Here is a 25869-nt window from a genome sequence, read left to right on the forward strand (position 1 = left end):
AGGGACCTCCTGCAGGCAAGCCGCCAAAGGCAGCCTGCCTGCTGTGCTTGGGGTGACAAAATATCTAAAGCTGCCCCTGTTAAAGCAGGACCAATCCCCAGGCAGATTTTTACCCCAGTTCCCTAAATGGCCCCCTCACGTAGATTGAACTCACATCTCTGGGTTTAGTAGATCAATGCTCAAGCCACTGAGCTATCCCTTCCCCAGAATAATGCCAACTCTATGCAGAAAACTATACAATTACAGGAATAACATCCCAACAATGGGGCAGTGGAGTTTGGCCTGGAGGAATGGTGGTTGTTACTAAACTCTGTCTCTCAGTAGCAAGTTTTCGTCATCTAATACTGAAAGGAAAAGAAAAACAGTATTTTGTGCCCCTTTAGAATTTGCTGACAGTTTTGAAAATATGCTAGTGTACACTAGACTACAGCTGCAGGCCGAAGGTTGTGAGATGCCACAATGTATAGAATTTTGTAATGTTTCATGATTTAAAATTCTACTTGTGCTTAGCCTATGTATATGTATAAGACTTCCTGATCCTGTATTCCAAAGAAATGTAAAAGTTGTTCAAAGCTGACAGGACACTGGCAACTTTTTAAAGCCCAAATCTCACATACCCTATGTGAAATTTTCTGTGTGGGACTGAAGGTGAAGATTCCCCTGGTGTTCATTTGTAACCAGTTAGTGGGGAATAATATTATCTTGAAAATAATATAAAAGTCAAATTTTGACACCCTAATTCAGTTTTTATTTGATTCTGACTCAGGCAATATCTCGTATGAAGTCAGTGCGAGATTGCTTTAGCAAGGACTGAGGGAAAATTGAATGCCATCAGAAGTAGCCTATAGAAAGGCCAAGGATTGAATGAGCCTGGAGGAGGAATTAGCTTTTCACTCACTAGATGTGATATATCCATGAAAAGGTTGAAACACACAGGATTCCCAAACCCAAGTGTTCAAAAATCATGGATCAGACCTGCAAAATGATGGGATTGTCTTAAAATCTTTAGATTTAACAAATTAAAATTTGAGGTTCTTTTTATTTGCCTTTTGGGGTGTGAGTTTTTAGGACTCATAATATTAAGTTTTTCTTAGCAGCCAGAAAGGCTAGAAACTGACTTTCTTTTTTTAATGAAATCTGAGATTCTCACATGTCTCGAAGAGTTCCAGTTTTAACTGAAACACCAAACATTGAAGTACAATTGCAGAAGTTGGAAACAGTAAGGAGAAGCTTACACTGCTGCTGTCTTCACTTGATCTGATCTCGGGCTGTAAATCCATAACCTTTCACAAGCACCAAATTTGCTTCACAGAAAAAATAAATGTTAAGGGTGAAGTGCTGGTCCCATTGAAGTAAATGGCAAAACTTCCATTAACTTAAATGGGACACAGTTTCACCCTAAATATGTATAACCTTGCCTTTCTGTGCACCCTAACAAGCAGAGCACATAAGCAAACCTGTACATCCATGTTCTGTGTACCATAATACTTTGCTTATGTGCAGACCACAGAAGGTATTACTGTCCATGATACACCAGTAGGATTGAAAAGCAGATGAGCATTGGGAAATCCATGCTGTGACAGATCTGACCATCAGGCATCTGTTTGAGATTATTGGATCAACTTTATAAAGGTTATCTGTAACTTTTGTGAGTCAGGCTTTGGAAGCATGAAAACGTCAGTCTAGTATATTGAGATGTGCCAGATGCTACGGCTCACTGGGTGGGTCTCCTGTGACATGTGGGATGAGGGGATGACTAATGCTCAATCCCAATGCTCATTATGCAGATCCAGAGTCTTTGAAGCTTCACCTTGGGATAAAGGAGCATTGGCTGGTTTTACCTGTCTCAGGAGTCCTGAGAACCAGTGGCGCAAAAGTCTATATAAAGGGTCAGCCCAAATTCACCAGGAGGCTCTCGTTCTGTCCAGTCAACAGACGTGAACCTGTAACCAAGAGGACTACCTCTGCTGAAGTTTTCCTATAACTCTTCTAGCATGAGTAAGTGTAAAGGGTATCTCTGGTTGATTAACTAATACATAACGCTTACAGTATCTTCGTAGGAAAATATTCAAGGACCTATTTTAGTATGGACCGTGCTGTGTCAGTTTCTGGAAACATGGCTGTTGCTTCAGTCAAAAGTGAAATGTATCCAGCAGCTGATGAGTTACAAAACCCAAACTGATGTCTTGTTTATCCAGATGTTACAAAATCTCTGATTTTCAGTTTTCCTTTTGTGGTGATTATTGCCTCAGCTATGTAAGCGTGGCTTCCAAACTGCAGTAATTACAACTGAGGGATAGAGCCTTTGGTGATACTAATGCAAAATATGCAAACAGCTTTGACTAAACATAGTTGAATTTAAGTGTTATGAAAACATCAGCTTTATCATTATGGACTATAGTAGCTGCACAGTTACAGTTTTCTCAAGTACAATTTACATTTATGATATTGTTTAAATGTATTTCATCCACATTATGACCTACATGCATAAATGAATACTTTTTTTAAAGCAAGCTGTTTAAGGTATTTTGCACAAACTCAGGGTCACATACGCATGTTGAGTTCCTGTTGAAGTCAGTGAGCTGGACATGTAGAAATTGGCACTAAAAACTTGATCTTTTATGAGGGAAATGTTCAGCAGGCTACAGAATTCAGCATGATGAAAGTTTCATTATTTTGTACATCATGACCCAATTTCATTGTACAATATCAGATTGGGTAGCTCAATTTCCATCAGATATTTTGCACTGCATGTAGCACTTATAGGAATTGGACATTTCCCCTCATTTTCTCTAAGCACCAGCAAAAAATGATCTTGGCTTCCTTTGATTGTGGCAAAGGACATAGTCTGGAACCTGTATACTTAGAAAGTATAATCCAAGGGTTTGTCATTTCCCTCCCTCCTTTAGTTGCCTATATTCTTTCAGATTGGGTTGAATTTTGATGTTTTTATTGCATTACACCCTGCAGCTATGTTGCTGTTACTTGATGACAACAGAATGTGCTTGCATTTAACCTAAAGACACGTCAAGGCCATGAAGCCATAGCCACAAAACATTATGTGCTCCCATTATGCAGAGAGCATGGGGAATATATACTATATGGAGAATCATGATAATGACTTAATAATAATGGTGTCTTGCCTAATGTGGACTATGTGTGTGAAATTTGTATAGTTCTTTTGCCTGGGCTGCTTATAACATTGATATAATCTGCTTTCATTAAGATACTTAGAAGCCTTCAGACACTTTTATTTGTTTGTTTGTTTGTTTATGCATGTATTTATTTATTTATTATGTACATGACCCAATTTGATGGAGAGTGTGGCTCATTGCCTTGACATTACCAAGCATTGAAACTTTTTATTTTGTGTTTTTTGTATAATCCAATGACTAAGAAAACATACAAAAAAGTTATTGACCGGTGCCCTACTTTGAGATGTTTATTTCCAAAACATAAGGAAAATTTTTCTCTTTGTTTGGAAGCATATTGTATCACCATATTTTTTAAATGATCATGCATTAGGCATGCACTTTGTGCTCTTAACCACGTTTTATATTCACAATTTTTTTTTCATTGTAGTAACAGAAGAATGAAGGTCCTCTGGTGGCCAAAATAATGTGCCAAATTTGTGTCTTTTATCATTCTAAACCCTTGGGGTAGACTAGAGTTCATTCTAGGTTTATTCTGCAAAAACCTGGTGGAGAGCCCTGGAAAGGTCACCAGGGGACCAGACTTTGTGGGACAAAGTGACCACTAGCTCCCTCATGCCCAGGTCAATGTAATGGTCAGCACACAAACGAGGCAGTTTTGAGTGGAAATGGACATAGCCATTGTGGTTGGGTGAGTCAATGTTTTGAGGTTAAGGCACTGGACTAAAACTCAGGAGATCTGTGGTGGAGATGACCACTGGACTCAGATTTCCTGTGACCTGGTGCTGAAACTTCTTGTGTTTGTTTTAGTTACATTATAAATGCTTTCGCCATTTAATCAGTCGATTACAGATTTTGCTTTGGATCCTTTTACCAAAGCAAAAAAAGCTGGTGGATATTCCAATACATAGATTCACCAAGCCAGCATAAAGCAGCTTCGTTATTACCTTACTGGTTACTCAGAAGTCTGAACAACACAGTTCTCTTAAAGTGATCCAGCCTCAGGCCTCCATCCAGGGACTCATGTCAAATATGATGAGAATTTCTGAAAATCTTATTTCATAATGTAAAAGAAAAGGTTCTACCAATCCCAAAGGATCAGACACATTATCTCCCAGGTTAATGAATGTTTCAGGTCTTACCCAAATACACGCTACAGCCAATTCTTATTAACTAAACTAAAATTTATTAAAAAAACAAAAGAGAGAGAGAGAGTATGGTTAAAAGATCAATATAATACAGATATGAGTTCAATCCATTGAGGTTCAGATTCATAGTAGAGAAGGTGAGCTTTGTACTTGCAAAAAGTTCCTTTAGAATTCAGTTCATAGATTATAGTCCAATGTCCAAATATCATATTCAGGGCATACCAGCATAACTGGGATCTCAGTCTTGCGACTCAGACTTCCCCTGATGAAGCCAAAGCAGATCTGAGATGACAGAATCAGGACACTAGGATCTTTTATACAATTTCACATCCTCTTCGACAAGTTGGGAGTTCCTTGGGGAACAAAAGGCAATTAGGATGACTTTGAAGGAGGTCCATCACCAGTAATTAGCTATACAAATTGCCATAAGGCCATTTGCTTGTTCCTCCACCATTCACAGATGATTTGCTATACATTTAAAAGAGAGATGAATACTGAGATATCCCATGTTTACAATTCATTTAAATACTAGGATAGTCTTTTAACCTCTGAATTATCAGAATACAGTATAGACAGGAACATTGTTGACCCTATTCATACATATGTGAGTACACAAAGACACAAACATTATCGCCCCACGTGTCTTCTCTGGGTTATTTATTTTTCAGGATGTTTAACCCTTTCTAACCATGCATCCCAAAAGCACAACATGTTTTGCATTTATTTTTGTATATTTCCATCATATTTATTAAATAAAACTACCTTAAACAAAATTAAAATGCTGTTTTTGCACATTTTAATTGAATTTGAACTTTCCTCCAAATACAGCTTCACATAAATCATAAGTAAAAAATTAGTCACCAAGTAAACAAGAAATGATTTATCCACCATTTTCTAATATAATAAAAATGTAAAAATTAAAAATATAAATAAAACATAAGATATATAATTGCTTAAATAAATTGTATAGATATAATGTACCCTCCTGATTAGGAAAAAGCAGCACCAAATTTAGTATAATAGCTATTTTTAGTTGCAAAACAGCATGTTTTAATGGTTACCAATGGGGAATCAACCTTTCTTTAGGAAAATAACTGAAGTATAAATGTGAAACAATTAAAATCAATTATTTAAATCAAGATTTCCTGCTTGCTAATTTTTAAATCATGATTAAAAGCATTGATTTTAATCAGTCCATTCTGTGGGTTAATAAATGCCTCGAAGCTAGATGCTACAAATCCCTTTGTAGATTTTTGGGCACTGTAATTGAAAAGAAATCTCTGATAAAATGCTAAAGTAAAAGGCACACAGAAATGGCATTGAGTCCAAAATATTTTTCAAAAAATGTGCATTTATTGTGAATCTTTCATATGCCATTCATTCTTAAGTACCAGTAGTCCTGGCAGGCAGTGCAAACAGCTATAAGGTGAAATATTAGAAAATCAAAGCATCTGCATAGAGTGTCCCAAAGGAGACAAATTTTATCTTGAAAGTGTTTAACAAGCTCAAGGAAAGGGCAGTCTCTCCTAATATTTAAAGTGACCACAGGGTCCAGAACCTGTTTGCTACTCTAATCAGCATTTAATAAAATAACCAAAACTGAAATATTATTGCTGCTAAAGGAATGTGCAAGTGTACCACTGGCATGAGGAAACCAGACATACTAGCAGGAGCTGCCTTCCTCACAAACATTCCCAGACATGCAGTCCCTACTGGATAAAGAAAAGATGTTACAGTCCTACATTGCTACCTGCAATAAGTACACAGATATTTGAGGTTGTGCCTATTAATGTTTCACAGTTGCATGCTGGCAGGACTTTAGATTATATTGGCTAATGTAGAAGAAAATAAGGAAGAACATTAATGTATCACCCCCAACTTACCTAGATTTTAAAATGGAAGTCCCTGAAAAATTGAGCATTTCTGTAGGTGAGCTTTGTGAACATTGCTGGTTCTATAGGCTGCTTGAGAGCAGTTTTGAGTGTGGGGAAGGTGGGAGAGGGGACTCACTGTAGAAAATGAGTGCTATAAAATATCTAAGCCCCTTCATTTTCAGTTTATACCTGTTTTTACCAAAAAATTCCTGGGTTTTACAAAAAGTATTATTCATTTTTTTCTGATTTTCACCCACTTTTGCATCATTCAAGTATATATAAAAAACTCTTGTTTTATTAGGAAAACAAAATACATGGCATGATATATATGTATTATGATAATACATTAGTCTGTGTGTCTATGCAAAGCTGCCTGTTGAAGTAAGGCGATGTATAAGTCTAGAAGATGCATACAATAAACAGGTTTCAGAGTGGTAGCTGTGTTAGTCTGTATCAGCAAAAACAATGAGAAGTCCTTGTGGCTCCTTAGAGGCTAACAAATTTATTTGAGCACAAGCTTTCGTTAAGTGGGTTCTAGCCCACAAAAGCTTATGTCCAAATAAATTTGTTAGTCTCTAAGGTGCCACAACAGGAATTGGCAACCTTTGGCACGCAGCTTGCCAGAGTAAGCACGGTCCAGTTTGGCTTACCTGCCGCGTTCACAGGTTTGGCTGATCGCAGCTCCCACTGGCTGCAGTTTACTGTCCCAGGCCATTGAGGGCAGAAGAAAGTGGTACAGGCCAAGGGATGTGCAGGCCACCGCTTCCTGCCGCCTCCTTTGGCCTGGGATGGTGAACCACGGCCGAACCTGTGGACGCAACAGGTAAACAAACCGACCTGGCCTGCCAGAGTGCTTACCTTGGCGAGCCGTGGGCCAAGTTGCCGATCCCTGTGCCACAAGGACTCCTCGTTGTTTTTACACAATAAACAGGCAGGCACGCAGACAAACTCTGTAGTGTCTGTGCATCTGAATGTAATGATGAACCTAATGCCTACGCAAGCATATTTCAAGCTGTTAGCAGAAAATAGTTTAAAGATTTAACACACTAAAATGGGAAGAAAACAAAAATCTGTATCAGAATACATTTTAGAACAAAAGGAAGTAATTAAAAGTTTAAAAAAAAACAGAAACAGGAGAAAAGGATAAAGTTGCGTGTATGTGCTGCAAATCATGTGGCCCAATTAGTAAATATTTATAGGCTAATAGCTCTAGAGTTACAACAGTAAACTGTTTATTCAAATGAAAAGTTTTATTTGGGAATTAGAGATATATTGTTTTCTTAAACTCAGCGGTGGCATTGTGGTTTGAATTCTGTTTTAGTTCTGCAGCAAACCATATTGATTAACAGAATTCAAAGCATTAATCTACTGAGTACTTCTCACCCCGGAGCCCCTATCTTTCCATCCACCAAAATAAGCCCAGATTTTCGCTCAGAAAAATTATGAATAGTTTTTTCTACTGATTTTCATCTGGTTTTGTTTTTGTAATTATAAACACTGATAAATTCCCAGGAAAAATTAAATACAATAAAAACTGAAAACTAAAATATCTCAACATCGTGGGGGTTTTGTCAGACAAGTACAAAATCATTAAAGATTTTATCCTTTGCCATAATCATTTTGAAGCTTGAGTACACTTCAGTTGTTCTGTGTTTTGCTAACACAGTCAGATGATGAAGGTGGTGGATACTTCTTTACAAAGTTGTTAAGCTCACCTGGATAGCTTTATATACTGGAAAAAGCTATATAACACCTATTCAATAAAATAGTACCTTTTGTCTCACGTTTTAGCTATCTTCCTTCTATTCTGTTTTTACCATAAGTAATGTTAAATTGAAAGAAGAGAGGCTATAATACTGATTTGCTAGTCATGCACTGATTCTGTTTGGTATAATTAACTTTTATGCATTGACAAAAATGTTCAAAAAGGGGTAAAATCCTGCTCCTACTGAATGCTGAAAGTTCCCGTGACTTTTGCAATAATAAATATCTAGTTCTTGTAACCCCTGTCATCACTCATTCTCCAAATGTTTTAGAATGGAAGTAATTATCATTATTCCCTTTTTACAGATAGGGAAACTGAGGCACAGAGTGGAAAAGTGATTTGTCACTCACCAGGCCCCTGGTAGAGCAGGGACTGGAACCCAGACCTGTGCCTATCCACTAGGCTAGGATTTTACCAGAGATGCTACCTAACAGTCTAAGCACCATTGATGTGCATTAGGAAACACAGATCATCTGAAAATAGTAGCTAGCACCAACAGCCTCCCCCTACAAAAAAACTTGACCTACAGCACAATTCCAACAAACATTAGCTCCCTTCCCAAGACCCTGGGAAATAGGAACACATTACAGTGTATTGAAATATAGAATAGTCTTTTTCTAACTCTCTGCTCTGGAGAATGAGGCTGAAGGTGAAGTTTGTTCCTGAATGAACAATGACAATCGGCTAATGAACATAAAGGGTAAAGAAAGTAATGTTTTCTGAAAAGCCCATACAGGTTACACTCTTGTGGCTGCTTCCTGGAGCAGTAACAAAATAGGAAGTGTCCTGCTACACTGGAAGAAAGACAGGGATGTGGTTTAAATTACACCATAACTTTATTTACTTAATATAGCTAGGATTGCCTATCTGTATCTTTTAGAGTGCATTCATCATTTCTACCTAATACTCAACCTACCAAGCTGTTGCTGGGCACCCAACACCCTCTCCAAGTATGAGGGCTAAGAAGGCAATAAAAGGAAGGCGATCAGCTCCCCACTGTACCAGACATAGGAGCCCTGACACCCCCTTCTCAGCTTCTTTATGGAATACATTCCTTTAAATCCTTTTCCAATCCATTTATCTGATAACTGTATCCCTTCCAGACGAGTACCTGCTCTGGAAATCTGCCATGATTTTTATATTCTAAGTTATGAGGTAGAACCTAACCCCCTGCCATATTCCACTGGGTCTGAAACCCATCCGACCTCGAGCAATCAGACAGTGAGGGAAAAGTTCCTTCCCAGACCCCAAGGGGACAGAAGACAACTAGCATAATGCCCATAGCAGGTCATAAGGCTATCCAATTCTTTTTCAGATTGGGTGGGTGGGTGCTGCCAGCCCAATCCGGGTAAAAGACGGCTTCTCTGGAGTTGCACCTGGTATGAATTCCCTCCAACTCTTCTGGTCAGCAGAATGGGCAGTGCCCTTGTCCTCTGACCTGTTCCAGCCGCTTGCTGCTCCTACCCACTCCATCCAGGTAAATTTTCCTCCTCCTTCCCCCTCTGCTACCAGTTGCACAGGGATCCCTTAAAGGGGCAACAATGCCTTTTCTGCCAGCCAGCCAGGCAAGGACCCACCATACTATGTGGTGAGCACATTTGCATTATCACTTAGTATGTTTACAAAAATAAAGATATCTTAATGACAGAAAGGACATGACTGAGTATGTTGTAAAGACCCCCATACAGCAGAGTACTTAAGCATGTACCTAACTTTAAGCCCATGCTTATGTGTTCTGCTGAATCAGGGCCTATATAGGTAGGGGCAAATCCTCAGCTGGTGTAAATTTTCCCCATAGATACATACCCATTCAGAGAACACAGTCTACTAATGCTATTGCATTTGATGCAGCTGTTTACTTCTGCTGTCTGAAATGCTTCTGCCATAACAGCTTCTTCAGTGAGTGCCACTGCATAACATCAGTAGATGGGGTTACATGTTTCAATCAGCGGAAAATCAATTTAGATTCCTAAAAGACAAGAATACTGCTGTGGAATATAACCAAACACCTTGAGTGACTGTGTGACATTGGATTTTTAATACTAATAATTTAGTGTATTGGAAAATTATTCTATATTCCATTTATATACATTTTTGTTATAAGAGAAGGAGTGGAGAACTCATGTAAATTAAGAACAAGAGTTTCCTTGCCCAGGCAACATTAATGGGCAAATTCAATATTCCCAACACAGGCCAAACTTCTTTTGTATTCAGTAGTAATTTTGCAGCAAGGATTGGAACTTGACTGTTTGTTAAAATATGAAAAACAAAGCTAGGAGAAAGAAGACAGGCATCCTGATACAATAGAGAAATTTTCAGTAACCATTTATCTTTCAATAAAGACTATGCCTTTATTCTGGCAGTTTGAATCCTTGAATTTTGTGGCTACCTAGATTGCTGCTGCCGCCAAGAGGAATGGTGGGGCTCTAAAGTGTATTGGCCTTTTAAAAAACACTATTATCTTTACATTTTTAAAATAATTAATCAATGTACATTGTCTTCTTCAGGCCAAAATTTCACCTGTATCCTCATTCTCCAGAGCAGAATGTTTTTTAAAAAAAAAGTATTCTGTATTTTAATATACTCCAAAAGACGATGGATTGTCCCCTTTCCTGGTAAAACTGCAGTGTAAAAGCAACAGATTAACTAGTGTTTGTTACTTTAAATGTGATCATTGTATCAGTTTTATACCACCACTGCTACAGCAATAATTTACCAGGATATAGCAAAGTGATGTACAATACACAATTTAAAACCAGTTACACTCTAGTTATAAGTCCTAAAATGTTTGGTTAAATTTGTTACTTGGTATTCTGATATGTTACTGAAGTTACACTGTTCAGCTAAAACAAATGAAGTGGAATCCCTGTACTAGGCTGTATTTTCTACTGAATCTTTTGCTGTCTTAATTATTACTTGCACCCAACGAAGTGGGTATTCACCCACGAAAGCTTATGCTCCAATACATCTGTTAGTCTACAAGGTGGACTCTTTGCTGCTTCTACAGATCCAGACTAGCACGGCTACCCCTCTGATACTTAATTATTATTAATTATTGTAACTCCTAGAAGCCCTAGCAATGGACCAGGACCCAGTTCTGCTAGGCAAATGCAGAACAACAGAATAAAAAGTGGTCCCTACCCTACAGAGCTTACAATCTAAGTATAAGACAAGAGATGACAGGGAGATATAGGTGAGGGGGTACAAGGAAACAATGAGACAGTATTGGTCAATACTGAGAGGCTGTTGTCAATTTTTTTGTAGGCATCATGGCAGAAGAGAGATTTATGGAGGGATTTGAAGGAGGGTGATGAGGTAGCTTTTCTCCCAAGTATGTGGAGCAATATGGGAGAAAGCACAAGAGTAGTTGTGTTTTGCCTCAAGCAGAAACTCAGCATATGAGGTTTTCTCTAGGAACCAGGTTTTTAAAATCAGTTTTCAGTACGATTGGCTTCCTTGTCTTAAGTTAAATTAAGTTAAAAACAAAATTGAAATGTACTAGTTTTGACAGGGTTTTGTTGCACCATTTCAGCTTAGGCTTGAAATATCCTAGCTTGGTAGTGCTTCAAACCTGGGTTTGTGTGTGACAAAGAACTCTGACCCCTCCTTAACTGATACAGAGAATCTGCTGCGTCCCTATAGACAGTGGAGGAAAAAGGGGTCCTCAATCCTAGGGCTAGTAGTACATCTATAGGAGAAGCCAAATACTGGCAGTATTGCAATAGAGGTGTCTGCTTTGACTCCATCTACAGCCATGAGCATTCTGACCACCTGAATCACCAACTCAGGGCATCAAACATCTCACACACCAGGAATAGATGTATCTGTGTCTCCTACTGAGTAGCCACATGTCACAGTCCTCCATGGCCTACCTAGGGTTCTCCAGGGTCCATTCATGCTGAGTGGGAGTCACTCCAAAAGTCTCATCTAGGTCAACATCTTTTCTGATTCAGCACAGCTACCACTGTCTCAGTACCTCAGCTTGGCGAATCATGGGATGCAGGTAATGGAGACAGAGGGTGAAATCCTGGCCCAATGAAGTCAGTGGCAAAACTCCCAGTAACTTCGCTGGAGTCAGGATTTGAGCTATAATTACCGAGAAGAGAATCCTGTGTCACTTCTGATGAATATAATGTATTATCAATGTGAGTGTGATTGTTCCTCGGTCCCTTCTTGTTTCTTCTCCTTAAGCTTACAATTGTCAATGATAGTTACTGTGACACTATGCACCCTAGTATATGCACCCTACACACTACTGTAATAATCTTTGTACAAAATACACCTTTGAAAAATGACACCACACTGGTCATTAATATTCTTGCATGATTTAGATATGTGAAAGGTATTTAGTTATAATTCCAACATGTATTCCTAGCTCTTAAGTGTGTGTGAACCAGGGCGGGAGCTACAACAGCAAAGCATTGTGAGGCTCCCAAGGTTAGAGGGCAAGTACAGCCCCTCACAGGGCTGGATTGCACCCCGAACTGACCAGAACATGACTGTGGTGTAGTTATGCAGGATATACACACAGTTTGCTATTTTAATAGAGGTTTACCCTTTAAGCACTGATGAAATAGTTTTAAGTGATTCCCAGGTACAAAGGCTGAGAACCATCAAAGAAAGGTCACAGTCTGATGATTTTCTGTTTGTTTATTTTGGGCAAGGGAAATGGAAGGAAAGAAAGTGTACAAATGAGTAAGAAGCAGAAAAGGCAGGAGGAACAAAGAAGCAGATGCTGAGCTCATGAAGCAGCATTTAGAAGAGCTGGGAGCACAGTATAGTCTGTCAGCAGCTGATCATAAGCAATTCGAGCTAGTGGCCATGTTGTCCACATATGCCATGAGGCACCTACTCCAAACCTAGGGGCTAGAAGGGGTCCCTCTTTCTCCTACGGGGCTCATACAGGAGACCAAGCAGATGGTTCCTCAGACGATCCAGGAGAGACAGTGGCAATGGTGAGAGATCCAGAGCTGTGGAGGCTGGAGTGGAAACAGCTCCTGGTGGAGGGAAGCCAGAGCTGGAAGCCAGAGTGGGGCTGTAGAGTGGCTGTGGGGTTCAGAGCTGCTTAACCAGGGCTATCTAGCACACAGACATTCAAAGTCTGCATGCTGCATGCTGGAAGGCAGGTTGGGAGCCACCCAGGTTGGGATCTACAACAGCAAAGCATTGTGAGACACCCAGGGTTACAGTGCAGGTGGTGACGCAACCCCTCACTAGTCTGAATTGCACCCCAGAATGTCAGTGACCATGGTCATACTTCCATATTACATTGTAAAGTGTGACATTGTGAGCTAGAAGTGAATTTAGCTGACCATCTACTTCTTATGTATTCATGAAATTTGCAGTATACAAAAACAAGTGGAATGAACTAGTAAAAAATGTACACATTTTTAATCTGTTTCTCCTTGCACTAGCATTAGTAGAGTTAGCTGAAAACGGAAAAATCATTCTACAAAACATGTCTCAATGAGGGCTATTAAAATTACTCACTGAGAGGCTGGGGTAAAAGGTACAGTGGTGCAGCACCAGACAAGAAAAAATCCCTGTGGACTTTAAAAGTGAGCTAGCTGTCTAGGCAGAGAAGTGGTTCAGCCATACCCAAAGGCGTCTAATCATTTTAGTAAATGAACTGAGGCCAACATTTCCAAAGATGGATAGCTAAAATTAGGCACCTAAATCCATATTTTGTCACTTACGTGGCCTTAAAGATAGAATAGAGGTTTCCTTTTGAACTGATCTCCCACCGGTCACCTTGAAGGCCAACACCAAATATAGATTTTGGTACCTAACTTTAGGAACTCCCATTTGAAAATGTTGGCCTGCATATTCATCTCTCTTTGGGTCTGGTAAAATAAAACATCTGGCAGCTTCCATAGATTTTAGGAGGCAGTGGGTGCAAAGTTACATGGAGTTCTATCAAACCTGGCTCTCAATGAAAATGGACATTGATTCTAGTATGTAAAAATGATAACATTCCTATTCTTACTACGCTTTTTGAAAGCACCTACAGTCTGGAGGAAAAACACACACTTCCAAACAAGTGCGTCCTAATGATTGTAAACAACAGTTTCAAATGAAATCATTTTACTCAATCCAAAGATATCTTTAAATGCTCTCTCATTGTTTTGTTAACACTTGGACATGTGCAACAGATGCCATTAAAGGCTAATTCCAAAGGGGTTTCTTTTAGCTATTGTACATGTTTGACAGAGAATAGTGTTTGTGCTTACCGTTCCCTGGAGAAATTTATCTTGGTGCTTTATTTTCTCTCTGTAGTGAACCAGATCATGAAATCTGCTGCCAATAACACAAACACTTTACTTGGTGTCTCAAGGGCTCTGCTGCTTTAGCCACTTGGCTGCTTTACCTATGTAGGCCAAATACAATAAGCTAATCCTGGAACACAGTCAGTTGGCAGACACTGACTGTTCATTTTCTCACTAAAAATATAACGAAGAAGATTGATTTAGGTCTACAAACATTTGTGTCACTGCTAATTTAAACCCTTTCATATCATGTGAATTGTTGTTCTGTTCTGTTCTAATGTTTACAGCAGTGAATGCACAATATATAAATTAACAAGGAAATATTATCTGAATTAAACTGTATGTTAGAGCCTAACAAAAACAAAAACAACTTTTCAAATCAGTTTATGTTGATTAGTTCAATAGGCAGCAAAACCTTGTTTTTTGTCATAAATTTAATATTCTCAAAAGTTCTGTGTTTCTACAAAAGTTAACAATTAATCAACCAGAAAACCAAGCTTCTAAAATAGGATTTTGTCACAATTTTATTTTTTTCATCACACACACAAAAACCATTCAAAGTGCCCTAGTATATGTATTTTCACATTTTAAGAGTTAAGAGCCCCATTCTATAGACCTTCCATGCACACGCTCATACAGAGAGGGTATGCAGAATCAGGTCCTTATAGTCATAGCAAAGGTTAAAGAGCAAGTCATTTTAAATGAAAGTTTACAGGATGAATTTATGAGCCTTTTTCTATGGGAGAGCACTTATGCTCTACACAACTCTAGTCAAACAACTTTAACAAATTGTCATAACCTTTGTCATATCTCATTTTCTTGCATAAACAAGTCACATTGAAACTATAAATGATGGAAAATTTAATCCACATGGCTTGCATTATCAAAACTGTTAAACTGTAGTATTTTCCACCATGTCAGCAATTGCATTATCTGTTTTAAAGAAACATTGAAAAGATTACTTTTTAAGGGAGATACCGTAGGACCTGAGTAAATATCTCCCCCTTCCCAGGTCTGTACTAGTTGATATTTTCACTTTCAATTTTTTCTGAATACCCTGGAGTTTGTTATTCCATATCATTATTACTGGAAACATTCTTTCAACTGACCTCAGAGAATTTACTAGTCAGTGATATTAGAAAGTGCAGTGGGACTCACTGGTACTGTTAAGATTCTCCCGTCATCCCTACGTTGACTGTGTACATTTGCGCCAGGATCTAATTTGGCTTCCAGCCTGAGAGCATTTTTTTTCCAATACACAACCCAGTTGGGGAGTGTAATGATGTGTGTGTGAGGGGGTGAATGCTTGCATCTGTGTTTGTGTGCACTCTCCTGTGACTATATAAAATGAGAAATTTCAGGCCAGAAATGAAATGGAATTCCTTATGAAAAGTAACTTCTTTAAATCATATAAAAGTTAAAGCTGTTGAACTTTCTGCTGATACTGGCTAGTATTGCTTATCAAACTAGGGGTCAACTATTTGTATTTTAGCCATGTCTTCCGCACTGTTCTGTTTGCATGTCTGTCCATCTCTTACTCTTCACCTAGCATTTCTCTGGGATATTTGTTCTGACAAATGATCTGCTGCTCTAGCCCTGAAAATGTTCTTCTGTCTTATTCTCAGCTTCACAGTATACTAAAGCCATAAACTAAAATTGCCCTCCCCCTTTCCTGTGGGCATCAGTCCCAAACCCAGTGGTCAAAGGAAAAAAACAAAAAAAATGTATTAATAACTTCCTTCCTTCCAGTGTTTTTATTAGCTGTGTGAAAGGGATCCTGATATGCTCATTCAGTGTAGAGGGAAATCATCCTATATGTTTAGTATAATATAAATCTGATTTTCTTTCATCTGCTGGTTTCCAAGATCCTCACTTTTTTCAAGCTATTGATACAGTGATCACTTATTAAGCTTCTTTTCATGAGTTTTTTAGAAAGAGTATATTGTTCTAGTCCATGACATGTCAGAGTCTGCAAATTAGTTTGTTTTCTCTGCTTATTTCTTTTTCATCTAGTCCACATGGATCTTTAATAAATTAACTTTCAAGGATATTCTTTTCATTGTAGTGTGCAGCGAGGACATGGTGCTTTGTATGTGGTTATTTGCTCAACGATTGCATATGGAGAATGAATGGCTGGTTGTGTACAACAGGAGAGAGAGATTTAGGCTTCATGAATTCCATTGTGATTGATTGTATCACCTTTGCTTTAAGAATGAGGAGTACACACTCTTGAGTACATCATTCAGCAGACCCCTCGCTAAGTAACTGTGCAACCTTTATCTTCCCTTACTGTTGTCTTGCTTATGCCTCTGTACATCACGTTACCTCTGCGTTGGAGGTGATAATTGGAGCTGGGTTGGATGTGGCAAAATTGTAGGGCCATATAGTCAAACATTGTTGTCTGATCTGCTATTATACCATTTGCATGTGTAACAAACATGTGTAACATTTGTGTGCATTAAATTAGTTATTGTGTAACTAAGGAGGTACAGATATGTGCAGTTATTCATCAGATGCCAGAAAGTGTGGGTTTTGTGCATCCAGCAAATACCAAACCATATTCTAAAAGTGCCATTTGGCAGTCAAATCTTGGAAGATACTGAGCCCCTCCTTGGAAGCACTCAGCACCCTTTGTTGACTTTTGTAGAAGCAGATATTGGAGGCCCTCAACTCAGCACTTTGCAGGATCAGGTCCTAGGGAATCCACATTTAAAAATCTGGATCATATACAGAATTGATCTAATAATTAATAAATTCCTGGCTTGTTGGGTACTGAATACATATTACAAGGATAGAGGGAATCTATATATATATCTATAGATCTATATCTATATATATAGATAGATAGATATTTACAGGTGATAATTTAAGGTCTCATTTAAACCCTCAAAGAAAGAACATTCAGAGTTAGGGCCAGAACTCCATTCTTCAATCCACTGGTTCAAACTCTGCTCGAAGTTACTTTTGTGCATTCTCTGAACAGTGGAATTAGCTCTGAATTTATACCAGTGTAACTGAGACCAGAATTTAACGCTTTGTTATAGCTAAGAATTGCTGGAGTTTTCAAACTTTTGTTCATCTTGAATACCGCATGCAATATGTGGCAACACCTAGGAAAATAGAGTGATTTAAAGATAGTTACAACCATAATTCTGAGTATCCTCACTTTTATAGGGTTTATATTAAACCCTGAATAATAATTGAACATAACTTTGGTGATCTGATTATGTCTTTTTAACAGATATATTTTTATTATTCCAAAAAAGAGGTAATAAAGCTGTTTACAGATGTTTTATTTTCTGATTATTTTAATGTTTGTACTAAATTATGTAGCAAATTAGCTTTCAAGTGTCTACACTGAGTACCTATTTCATTGATATGGTGATGTTACCTGGCTAATGTTTAAGCATATTTTTAAGTTGAGCATGGTTAGATTTACAAACCACTAATAAAATGTCAGGATTAAGTAGAAAGCTCTATTGAAAATTACATAAATGTAGAATTACTGGTTCCTAATTAGCCAACACAAAAATTTGAGAGGTCGCTTGAACAAATATGAACATGTTTGAGATTCTATGATGTTTCATAAGTTGCCCCTTTTTCCATTTAGTATGTACTTTCAGAAGAAAGGAAATAAAATGAAAGGGTCTACATCAAAACTTATTCTGCTGAAACAAAATGGAAGTTGCTGCTTTTGATAAAATACAACACTATAGCTGTGGCTGAATAATTTTACGGTAACTTGCTGCCTAAGGCATATGTTTTACTATCTTAAAGTAAATGCATGAGAGACTAGACCATCTGTTTCTTCAGCTTGAATCAATATGTGGTCCAGATTGAACTACTAGAGGCTTAATATAATTATCGTGCATTTTGGTCTGTCTGTCCTGTACCTGCAATAGCATTCTCTAGCATAACCTCACTATTCTAGCTCCATGTATTACAGAACACAATTCAAATACTGGCATTTGAAAGTTCCTTTTTCATCATATAAGGTGTACAAGATGATTGTGCAAGTCCTCATGCAGATCCATTATTCTGTACTTCATCCATCAATGTAAAAATGGGATATGTCAATGCACAGTAAATGAAAACAAGTTCTTATAGATTCTGATTATTGCAGTGTTCTGAATACTTCTATCTTACCTGGCTTTAAAGTGACTCTTTTGCCGTTTCCTGTTGTTGGGAACACTGCAAAGACTTCATCAGACATTCTCTCTAAGTTTCACCTAGGTAATATATGATGGTCAGTGGAACTGGAGTCAGAGGACCCACGTTCCCTGGAGGGACTGTTTATTGAAGGGGCACCAGTGGCACAGAGAATGTAGGGACATTAGCCTGGTAGCAAGTCAGCCACATAAATAGAGCAGTGCACAGATCAGTCAGTAGTAAAGATTGGGTTGCCAGGTGTCCAGTTTTTGACTGGATCACCTGGTCAAAAAGGGAACCAGTCAGTGCTGCTGTGCAGGCCATTAAAAGTCCAGTCTGTGGCGCAGTGGGGCTAAGGCAGGCTCCCTGCCTGCCCTAGCTCCACACAGCTCCCGGAAACAGCCAGCATGTCTGGTTCCTAGGCGAAGGGGCTACTGGGGCTCCATGTGCTGCCCCCACCCTGAGTGCTGGCTCCGCAGCTCCCATTGGCCAGGAACTACATCCAATGGGAGCTGCGGAGGCAGTGCCTGTGGACGCAGGCAGCGCACAGAGCCACCTGGCCACGCCTCCGCCTAGGAGCCGGACATGCTGGCCGCTTCTGGGAGCAGCCTGAAATAAGCGTCCACCTTGAGCCCTCTCCTGCACCTCAAGCCCCTGCCCAAGCCATGAGCCCCCTCCCACACCCAAACTCCCTCTCGGAGCCCGCAGATGGAGATCACATCCTGTTACCATAAGTCCTCAGTCCATTTTATTTTGCCTTCTCTGACATGTCTTAGCCATGTCTAAGCAACTTATATTACTACATCTCTCAGGGTTGTAAGAAATCCATTCTCCTGAGCTGACACAGTTGTACTGACCTAACTAACTCCTAGTGTAGATCATGCTCTGTCGATGGGAGGACTTCTCTTGTCACCATAGCTACTGCCTCTTGGGGAGGTACCTATGACAGGAGAAGCCGCTGCAGCTCTTAAGTGTAGACATTAACAAAGAGAGCTATTAGCAAAGAGAGTCAATGCTTCTGCAGCTTGGAGAATAGTCTTGTCAGCTGTGAGATGTAATTACAGTGGGTTCACATTTGAAGTCCTTACTCAGGCAAAACTTCCATTGATATTAGTGGGAGATTTACCTAAATAAAGACAGCAAGAAGGCCAAGTGCTGGATTTTTGCCTCTTGGATGTCACTCTCTGTAGTTTGAAATATATATCTGTTATTGGTTTGGAGAGGTTGTGTGGTTGCTGGAAAACTGCCTGCTGGCTGTGTGTGTGAAATGGGCTATTTTGCCTTTCTGCATGTCTAATAAAATTCTATTGCGTCTCAAATATTTGCTTTTTGTATACTTCGGAAAACAGTTTATGTGCAGATTCCTCTTGGAATTGATCTTCAGAGTGAAATTTGTTTTTAGTGAGTGTATTAAATGCTATAAAAAGGTGTTTCAATGAACAAATATGAAAAAAAATTCTAGCGTGCATCATGCTTGCACACCAGGTTTTCTTAATATCAGTAAACACAGGACACAATGTAACAGAAGAACAGTGAAGTGGTTAATTAAAAATGATTTTCAGTGTGAAAAGATGCATCTTTTGGCGTTACTGTTTATATCCTTCATTTCTATTACTTTAGAATGCCAGTACGGCTTGTGTAGGCCAGAAAAGTCGCATACCTCTGCCTATACTGTCTAGAGTCCAAACAAAGATGTACTTTCTTCCTTGGGTTTGGTTTTATTTGTAACTCAAACAACAATAAATATATATATGTGACCATCCGCTAAGATTGGTTGCTCACTCATTTTTGCAGTAGAACATCCTGTCTCGGGCCCTGTTTCTCTCTGCCCCTGAGAGAGGCTTTAAGCCCACTCATGCCCTGGGGGAACTGACTGAATCTTCCTGCCTGTATAACTCAGTATTAATTGCACTATATCTTCATGCAGGATTAAAGTACCTAACAGCAGGACGAGTCAGCAAAGTAACCCTGCATCTCTATGCAGGGTCCTTTTTCAGAGTGCTGTAGTACAGTGTAATTGACAGATGTTCACAGAAGAGTGGGATATCAGTTGTATTGAGGATGATCACTTAGCAAAACAGTATAAGCACTAGTCGGTGTAATGCCCAAATGTCTGTCATTTTAAATTATGGCTGTAGCCAGTTTATGGTTGTACGAAGTAAGCTGTTGTCTTGGTCCATTTTTGGGGGCTTCTCTATGTGATTGGGTAGTGAGCTGCACAGGAGTGTGATTCCTAAAGTGCACTAACATGTGCATCGATTGGTGTGCTTCAAGCACTGTTTCAAACAGCACTATGTTAAAGTGCTTTAGAGAACTTTTAGTGTGCTCCAGCAGGTTTAACGTGGACCAATTAGTGCAGAGCACATTAGTGCACTTTAGAAATCACATCCCTATAGAGCACACTGCTGCACCATGTAAACAAGCCCTTAGAGAACAGGTGTTCGCATAACAAAAAATACCAGCCTAATTAGCACTCTTAGTAGCAGAGTAAGGATCACAGAGAATAAACTTCATCATTCCCGGCATAGGTCCCTCGGGCCAATGCGGATCCTTTCATGTACAGTATGTTTTAGGAAAACACCTGGAATATGCAAGAATTTCCTTAACTACATATGATTATTACATCTTTCTTGCATCTTGAGTAATTGATTTGTCCGTGCCTTGCATCCTCCATGCACCTTCATGGGTATAACAAAACACGTAAGTTGGGTGTCACAGGGTGGACTGGGCCCTTTAAGAGGGAACTGGTCCAGACCACCTGTGCCTCACTAACAGCCTCTCCAGGGGGCCTGATAGAGAGCTGCTGGTCTCTATAAAGAGCCAGAAGGAGCTGGAGATATAGAGAGGAAGCTGTGGCAGAGGCTGAGAGAGTTGCAATGAGCAGAAGGTTCCTTCAGGAGACCCTTGATCAGGGGGAAAACTTTGGGCCTGGAAGCTAGAGAAAGCTATAGGTAGAAAACACATAGTAAGAAGCCCACAAGGAGAGGGACAGGGCTCTTTATGGGGCCCTGAATCAACAGGGGAGCAGCAGAGGGGAGGTTTTGTCGGCCGATGTCTCGGAGAGTAGGAGAGGCCTACGAGTGACAGCTTGAATTATATGGGACTTTCAGGACAGTGTGAATGATTTTGAACTTTATTTTAATAAACCAAACCCCAAGAAGGGCTGTTTTTGTTGAACCTGTGAAAGCTTTCTGTGAATTATTGAGGAGACTGAGGGGAAACTGAGGCAGAGTGCAGTGGTCATGAAAGGGTGCTTGGAAGGCAGCTGGCCCTGGTGCAATGGTCAATCTGATGGTTTTACCAGTGCTGAATTAGTTCTGGGTATAAATAGACAGCTTGTCTTTCTAGCCCTGTCAGTCTGGTAACTCATCCCTTATTTGTTTTAAAGGATAGGCTTAAAATCATACACTACCCAAAATGGAAACTGATCATTTAGGAAAGTAATGCCCTAAAGGTCTTTACAGTATTGCATTTGGACTATGTTCTAGAATTGCATCTGTACTTGAGGTTTGTTTCTTTAAAGAAGAAGATTTAATACAACCAAAGGTCACAATCATCAATTTGCAATCAAAGATCAGAAAATGATATGTTCAATATAGGGGAATATAGACTAACATGGGGACTACAGTGCCAAGTGTAGCAGAAAAATACTCCTAATTCACAGCTACAATTTAGCCTGTTGCTTGCCAAATATCTAGTAACTGCCATCAGAGTAAAAGGGGAAAGTTGCTCCAGCAGCAGCTGTGTCAGTAGCAAAGGCCAGGCCCCTAGAGAAGAAGTACATAGAAATGGAGAGGTAGACCACAAGAGGAAAATGAAGGTGGAAAATTGACAACAGGATGGTGGGGCTGAGGGCAGCAGTAACAGATAAAGTGAAGGAGAAGTGCATTTCCAACAAGGGGTAGGGAAGTAAAACCAATACAGGAATGTAGAAAGAAATAGCCAGGGTGTATTCATAGATATTGAGTTAGGCAAGGAGACTTGATTCTCCACTCACTCACATTAGGTTTATGCAGTGAGTGTAATTCAACTGATGAGCAGACATTAGAGATGATAGCCAATGTCATATAAACATCTATACAGACAGCTGTCTGGTAGATTTCAATGATGGTAAATATATGGAGATATACCTATCTCCTGGAGCTGGAAGGGACCCTGAAAGTTCATCGAGTCCAGCCCCCTGCCTTCACTAGCAGGACCAACTACTGATTTTGCCCCAGATTCTGAAGTGGCTCCCTCAAGGATTGAGCTCACAACCCTGGGTTTACTAGACTAATGCTCAAACAGTGAGCTATCCTCCCCTTGGTGTAATTATTCCTAATTACACTGCTTGGAGGGAGAATCTGACCCTATAAATTCTATTGTGGGGCTACGCAAACTACTTAAACGTTATTCTTCTGGTTTATTACGTCCCCAGAACATCCAATACAACTCCATCTGTCATATGCAATGTCGTTGTAGCTGTATGTGTCACAGGATATTAGAGAGATAAGGTGGGTAAGGTAATATCTTGTATTGGACCAACTTCTGTTGGTGAGAGAGACAGAAAGCTTGTCTCTCTCACTCAGAGACGCTGGTCCAATGAAAGATATTACCTCACCCACCTTGTCTCTCCGTGAATCATAGTATGTTATTTACTCTGCTTCTACAGAGCCAAATCCTGAAGTTCTTAGTCTGTTAATAGTCAGACTGTATTCAGGCAGAACTCCATGGGAATTCTTCTGGAATAGGGTCTGAGTATTAACATAGTAAGGACTTCAGAATTTGACTCTTATTCAATATCTACTTAAAATTCAATACAACATTTCATTATAGAAATACTAATACAGCATTTTGCTTAAAAATACCAATTGCAAAGAAAAATATAGCAAATTATTTTTGTGAATCAACTAGTTTATAAAAAAGTCATCTTATTGTTATACTTTGCATACATTTTATAGAGAGTTTTCTGTATCATTAAGATCATACTGGCTCAGACATACTATATCATTAGCTTCTTATACATTAATTTGATATAACATATAACTCAATTAAACATATACTCTAAATTTTTCCTGTATAATCTGCAATAAAAAAAACCTCAGAATATACTGCTGTTCAAAATCTCATTAATGTGCAGTAAGCAGGGCCTGCCTGATTTGTCCTCTAGAAATCCATGTCTTGGAAATGGCAATCTAAATTTCCCCTGCAATTTTGCCATCATTTTGTTACACTATTAAATGTAATAGTTTTCTTCTTTGAATCTTGGTCTATGAATACTCAGCTCTGACTTGACTAGTCAGCTTGTGGCCAAGATAGATCTTTCCTTTCTTTGAGTGGAAAAATACTTAGTGAGGATTTTGCATCAGGTTTTATTTTCTCTTTTCAAAATGTGATAATTTTCAGAAGTACACCTTACAGTCATACCATCGGGGATGTGCCCAGTTGCCATCCATGGCAGTGAGACACAGAGTTCTGTGACTTTGCTCTCTTTGACATACCTTGGTGGCAATGGAGAAGTCTTGTGGCAAACATTAAGGGATCTTTCAGATTATGGAAAAGCGTAATTGATGGTTGTTCTTTGAAACCCCTAAGACTAGCAGAGCTGTGTGAATAAATGATTTTTTTTGTTTGTTTTAGTACAATGGCTGAACTAGAAAAAATGTTTGGGTCAAACAAACAAAATGTTTGGTTTCGTTTGGGGGTGGTTTTTTACCTTACAAAAAATAAAAATAAAAATAAAATGGAAGTAAAATTTGAAACAAAAAGTCTTTTAGAATCAAAGTGGAAATATTCAGGTTCAAAAATGTTGAAACAAAATGTTTGCCTTTTTCAGAATTGTTTTTTTTCAACCAAAACAATTTGTCAAATTTAACCCACATTTTAAAAATATTTTTATCAACCCAAATTTGTGGGGAGCTTTCCCATAAAAAAAAAAACATTTTGTCCAAAAAAAATAATATGTCACCCAGCATTAAACACTAGTTTAGAATGGATATATTTCCCAGATTGGAGCACCAAGAGATAGCTCATGCATATACTGTCATCTCACCGTGAAAGATTCTTGTGTTATTTCCTTTAATTCTATTACCCTTTATTATACTGCTGTTTAGAAACTTGTAAATTTAAAAATACTATATATAATTCTATCAAAATTCTTTTATTTAAGATAATATAGTGCCATTTTATTAAATGCACCTATTTGTAAAATGCAGACTCGATGGACATATTTATTAAGTGTTCTTAATTCTTTAATATTCTTTTCTTTTTCAGTTTTCTTCTTGTATTTGGTTGCTTGATTTTGTCAGTGTTTTCTACCATTCCTGAGCACGCAAAACTTGCCTCTCGTTGCCTCTTCATTCTGGTAAGTGAAACTTATGAATGCAGGACAATTTCACAGCCACATTAAGTATGTTAAATGCCATCTCACTTTAGACAGAGTAAGTGAATTTATGCTTTAAAAAAAAATTATCAACAAGGTAAAAATCAAAATAGGCCCTGTCATAAACAGATAGCTAAGAGTTAATGTTCTTTTACCTGTAAAGGGTTAACACAGGGAACCAAACACCTGACCAGAGGACCAATCAGGAAACAAGACTTTTTCAAATCTGGGTGGAGAGAAGTTTTGGGTGTGAGTTCGTTGTTCTTTGTCTTGTGTCTGACCCTCTCGGCTCTGAGAGTGATTTTTCTATCTCCAGGCTTTCTAATCTTCTAATTACAAGTTGTAAGTACAAGGATAGTAAGACAATAGGTTTATATTGTTTTTCTTTTGTATTTACATGTGTGTAGTTGCTGGAATGTTTTAAATTGTATTCTTTTTGGATAAGGCTGTTTATTCATTTTTTTTCCTTTAAGCAATTGACCCTGTATATTGTCACCTTATTACAGAGATCCTTTTATGTCCTTTTTTCATTCTTTTTATATAAAGCTTTCTTTTTAAGACCTGTTGGAGTTTTTCTTTAGTGGGGACTCAAGGAAATTGAGTCTGCAACTCACCAGGGAATTGGTGGGAGGAAGAAGTCAGGGGGAAAATCTCTTTGTGTTAGATTTACTAAGCCTGAATTTGCATACCCTCTGGGTGAGGGGGAAGAGAGATTATTAGCTCTCTCGGGGCTTGTGTTTCAAGGACTTGAAACAGGGAGGGTAGAATCCCTTTTGTTTAGATTCACGGAGCTTGCTTCTGTATATCTCTCCAGGAACCCAGGTAGGGAACACCTGGAGGGGAGGACGGGGAAGGGAAATGGTTTATTCCCCTTTGTTGTGAGACTCAAGGAATCTGAGTCTTGGGGTCCCCCAGGGAAGTTTTTGGGGAGACCACAGTGAGCTAGGCACTATATAATTCCTAGCTGGTGGCAGCAATTACCAGGTCCAAGATGGTAACTAAGCTTGGAGGTTTTCATGCTAACACCCATATTTTGGACGCTAAGGTCCAGATCTGGGAAGAAATGTTATGACAGGCCCGTCATAAACAAAAAATTAACAGGATCACTGTTTCCTTTGGGACTTATTCTACATAAGGAATGTTAACAAAAACAT

The 25869-nt window shown here is 38.9% G+C and overlaps 1 protein-coding gene across 2 annotated transcripts in view; it reads left to right on the forward strand.

Annotated features, from left to right (window-relative positions):
• The window catches only part of KCNQ5 (potassium voltage-gated channel subfamily Q member 5), a 513967-nt gene that overhangs the window by 331400 nt on the left and 156698 nt on the right, over positions 1-25869 (forward strand). For both annotated transcript variants that reach the window (XM_030555755.1, XM_030555756.1), the window contains exon 2: positions 24607-24697. In XM_030555755.1, the coding sequence (XP_030411615.1) occupies positions 24607-24697 (91 nt within the window). The remainder of the gene's footprint in view (positions 1-24606; positions 24698-25869) is intronic.

This window comes from Gopherus evgoodei, chromosome 3 (assembly GCF_007399415.2).
Source record: "Gopherus evgoodei ecotype Sinaloan lineage chromosome 3, rGopEvg1_v1.p, whole genome shotgun sequence".
Taxonomy (NCBI): domain Eukaryota; kingdom Metazoa; phylum Chordata; order Testudines; family Testudinidae; genus Gopherus; species Gopherus evgoodei.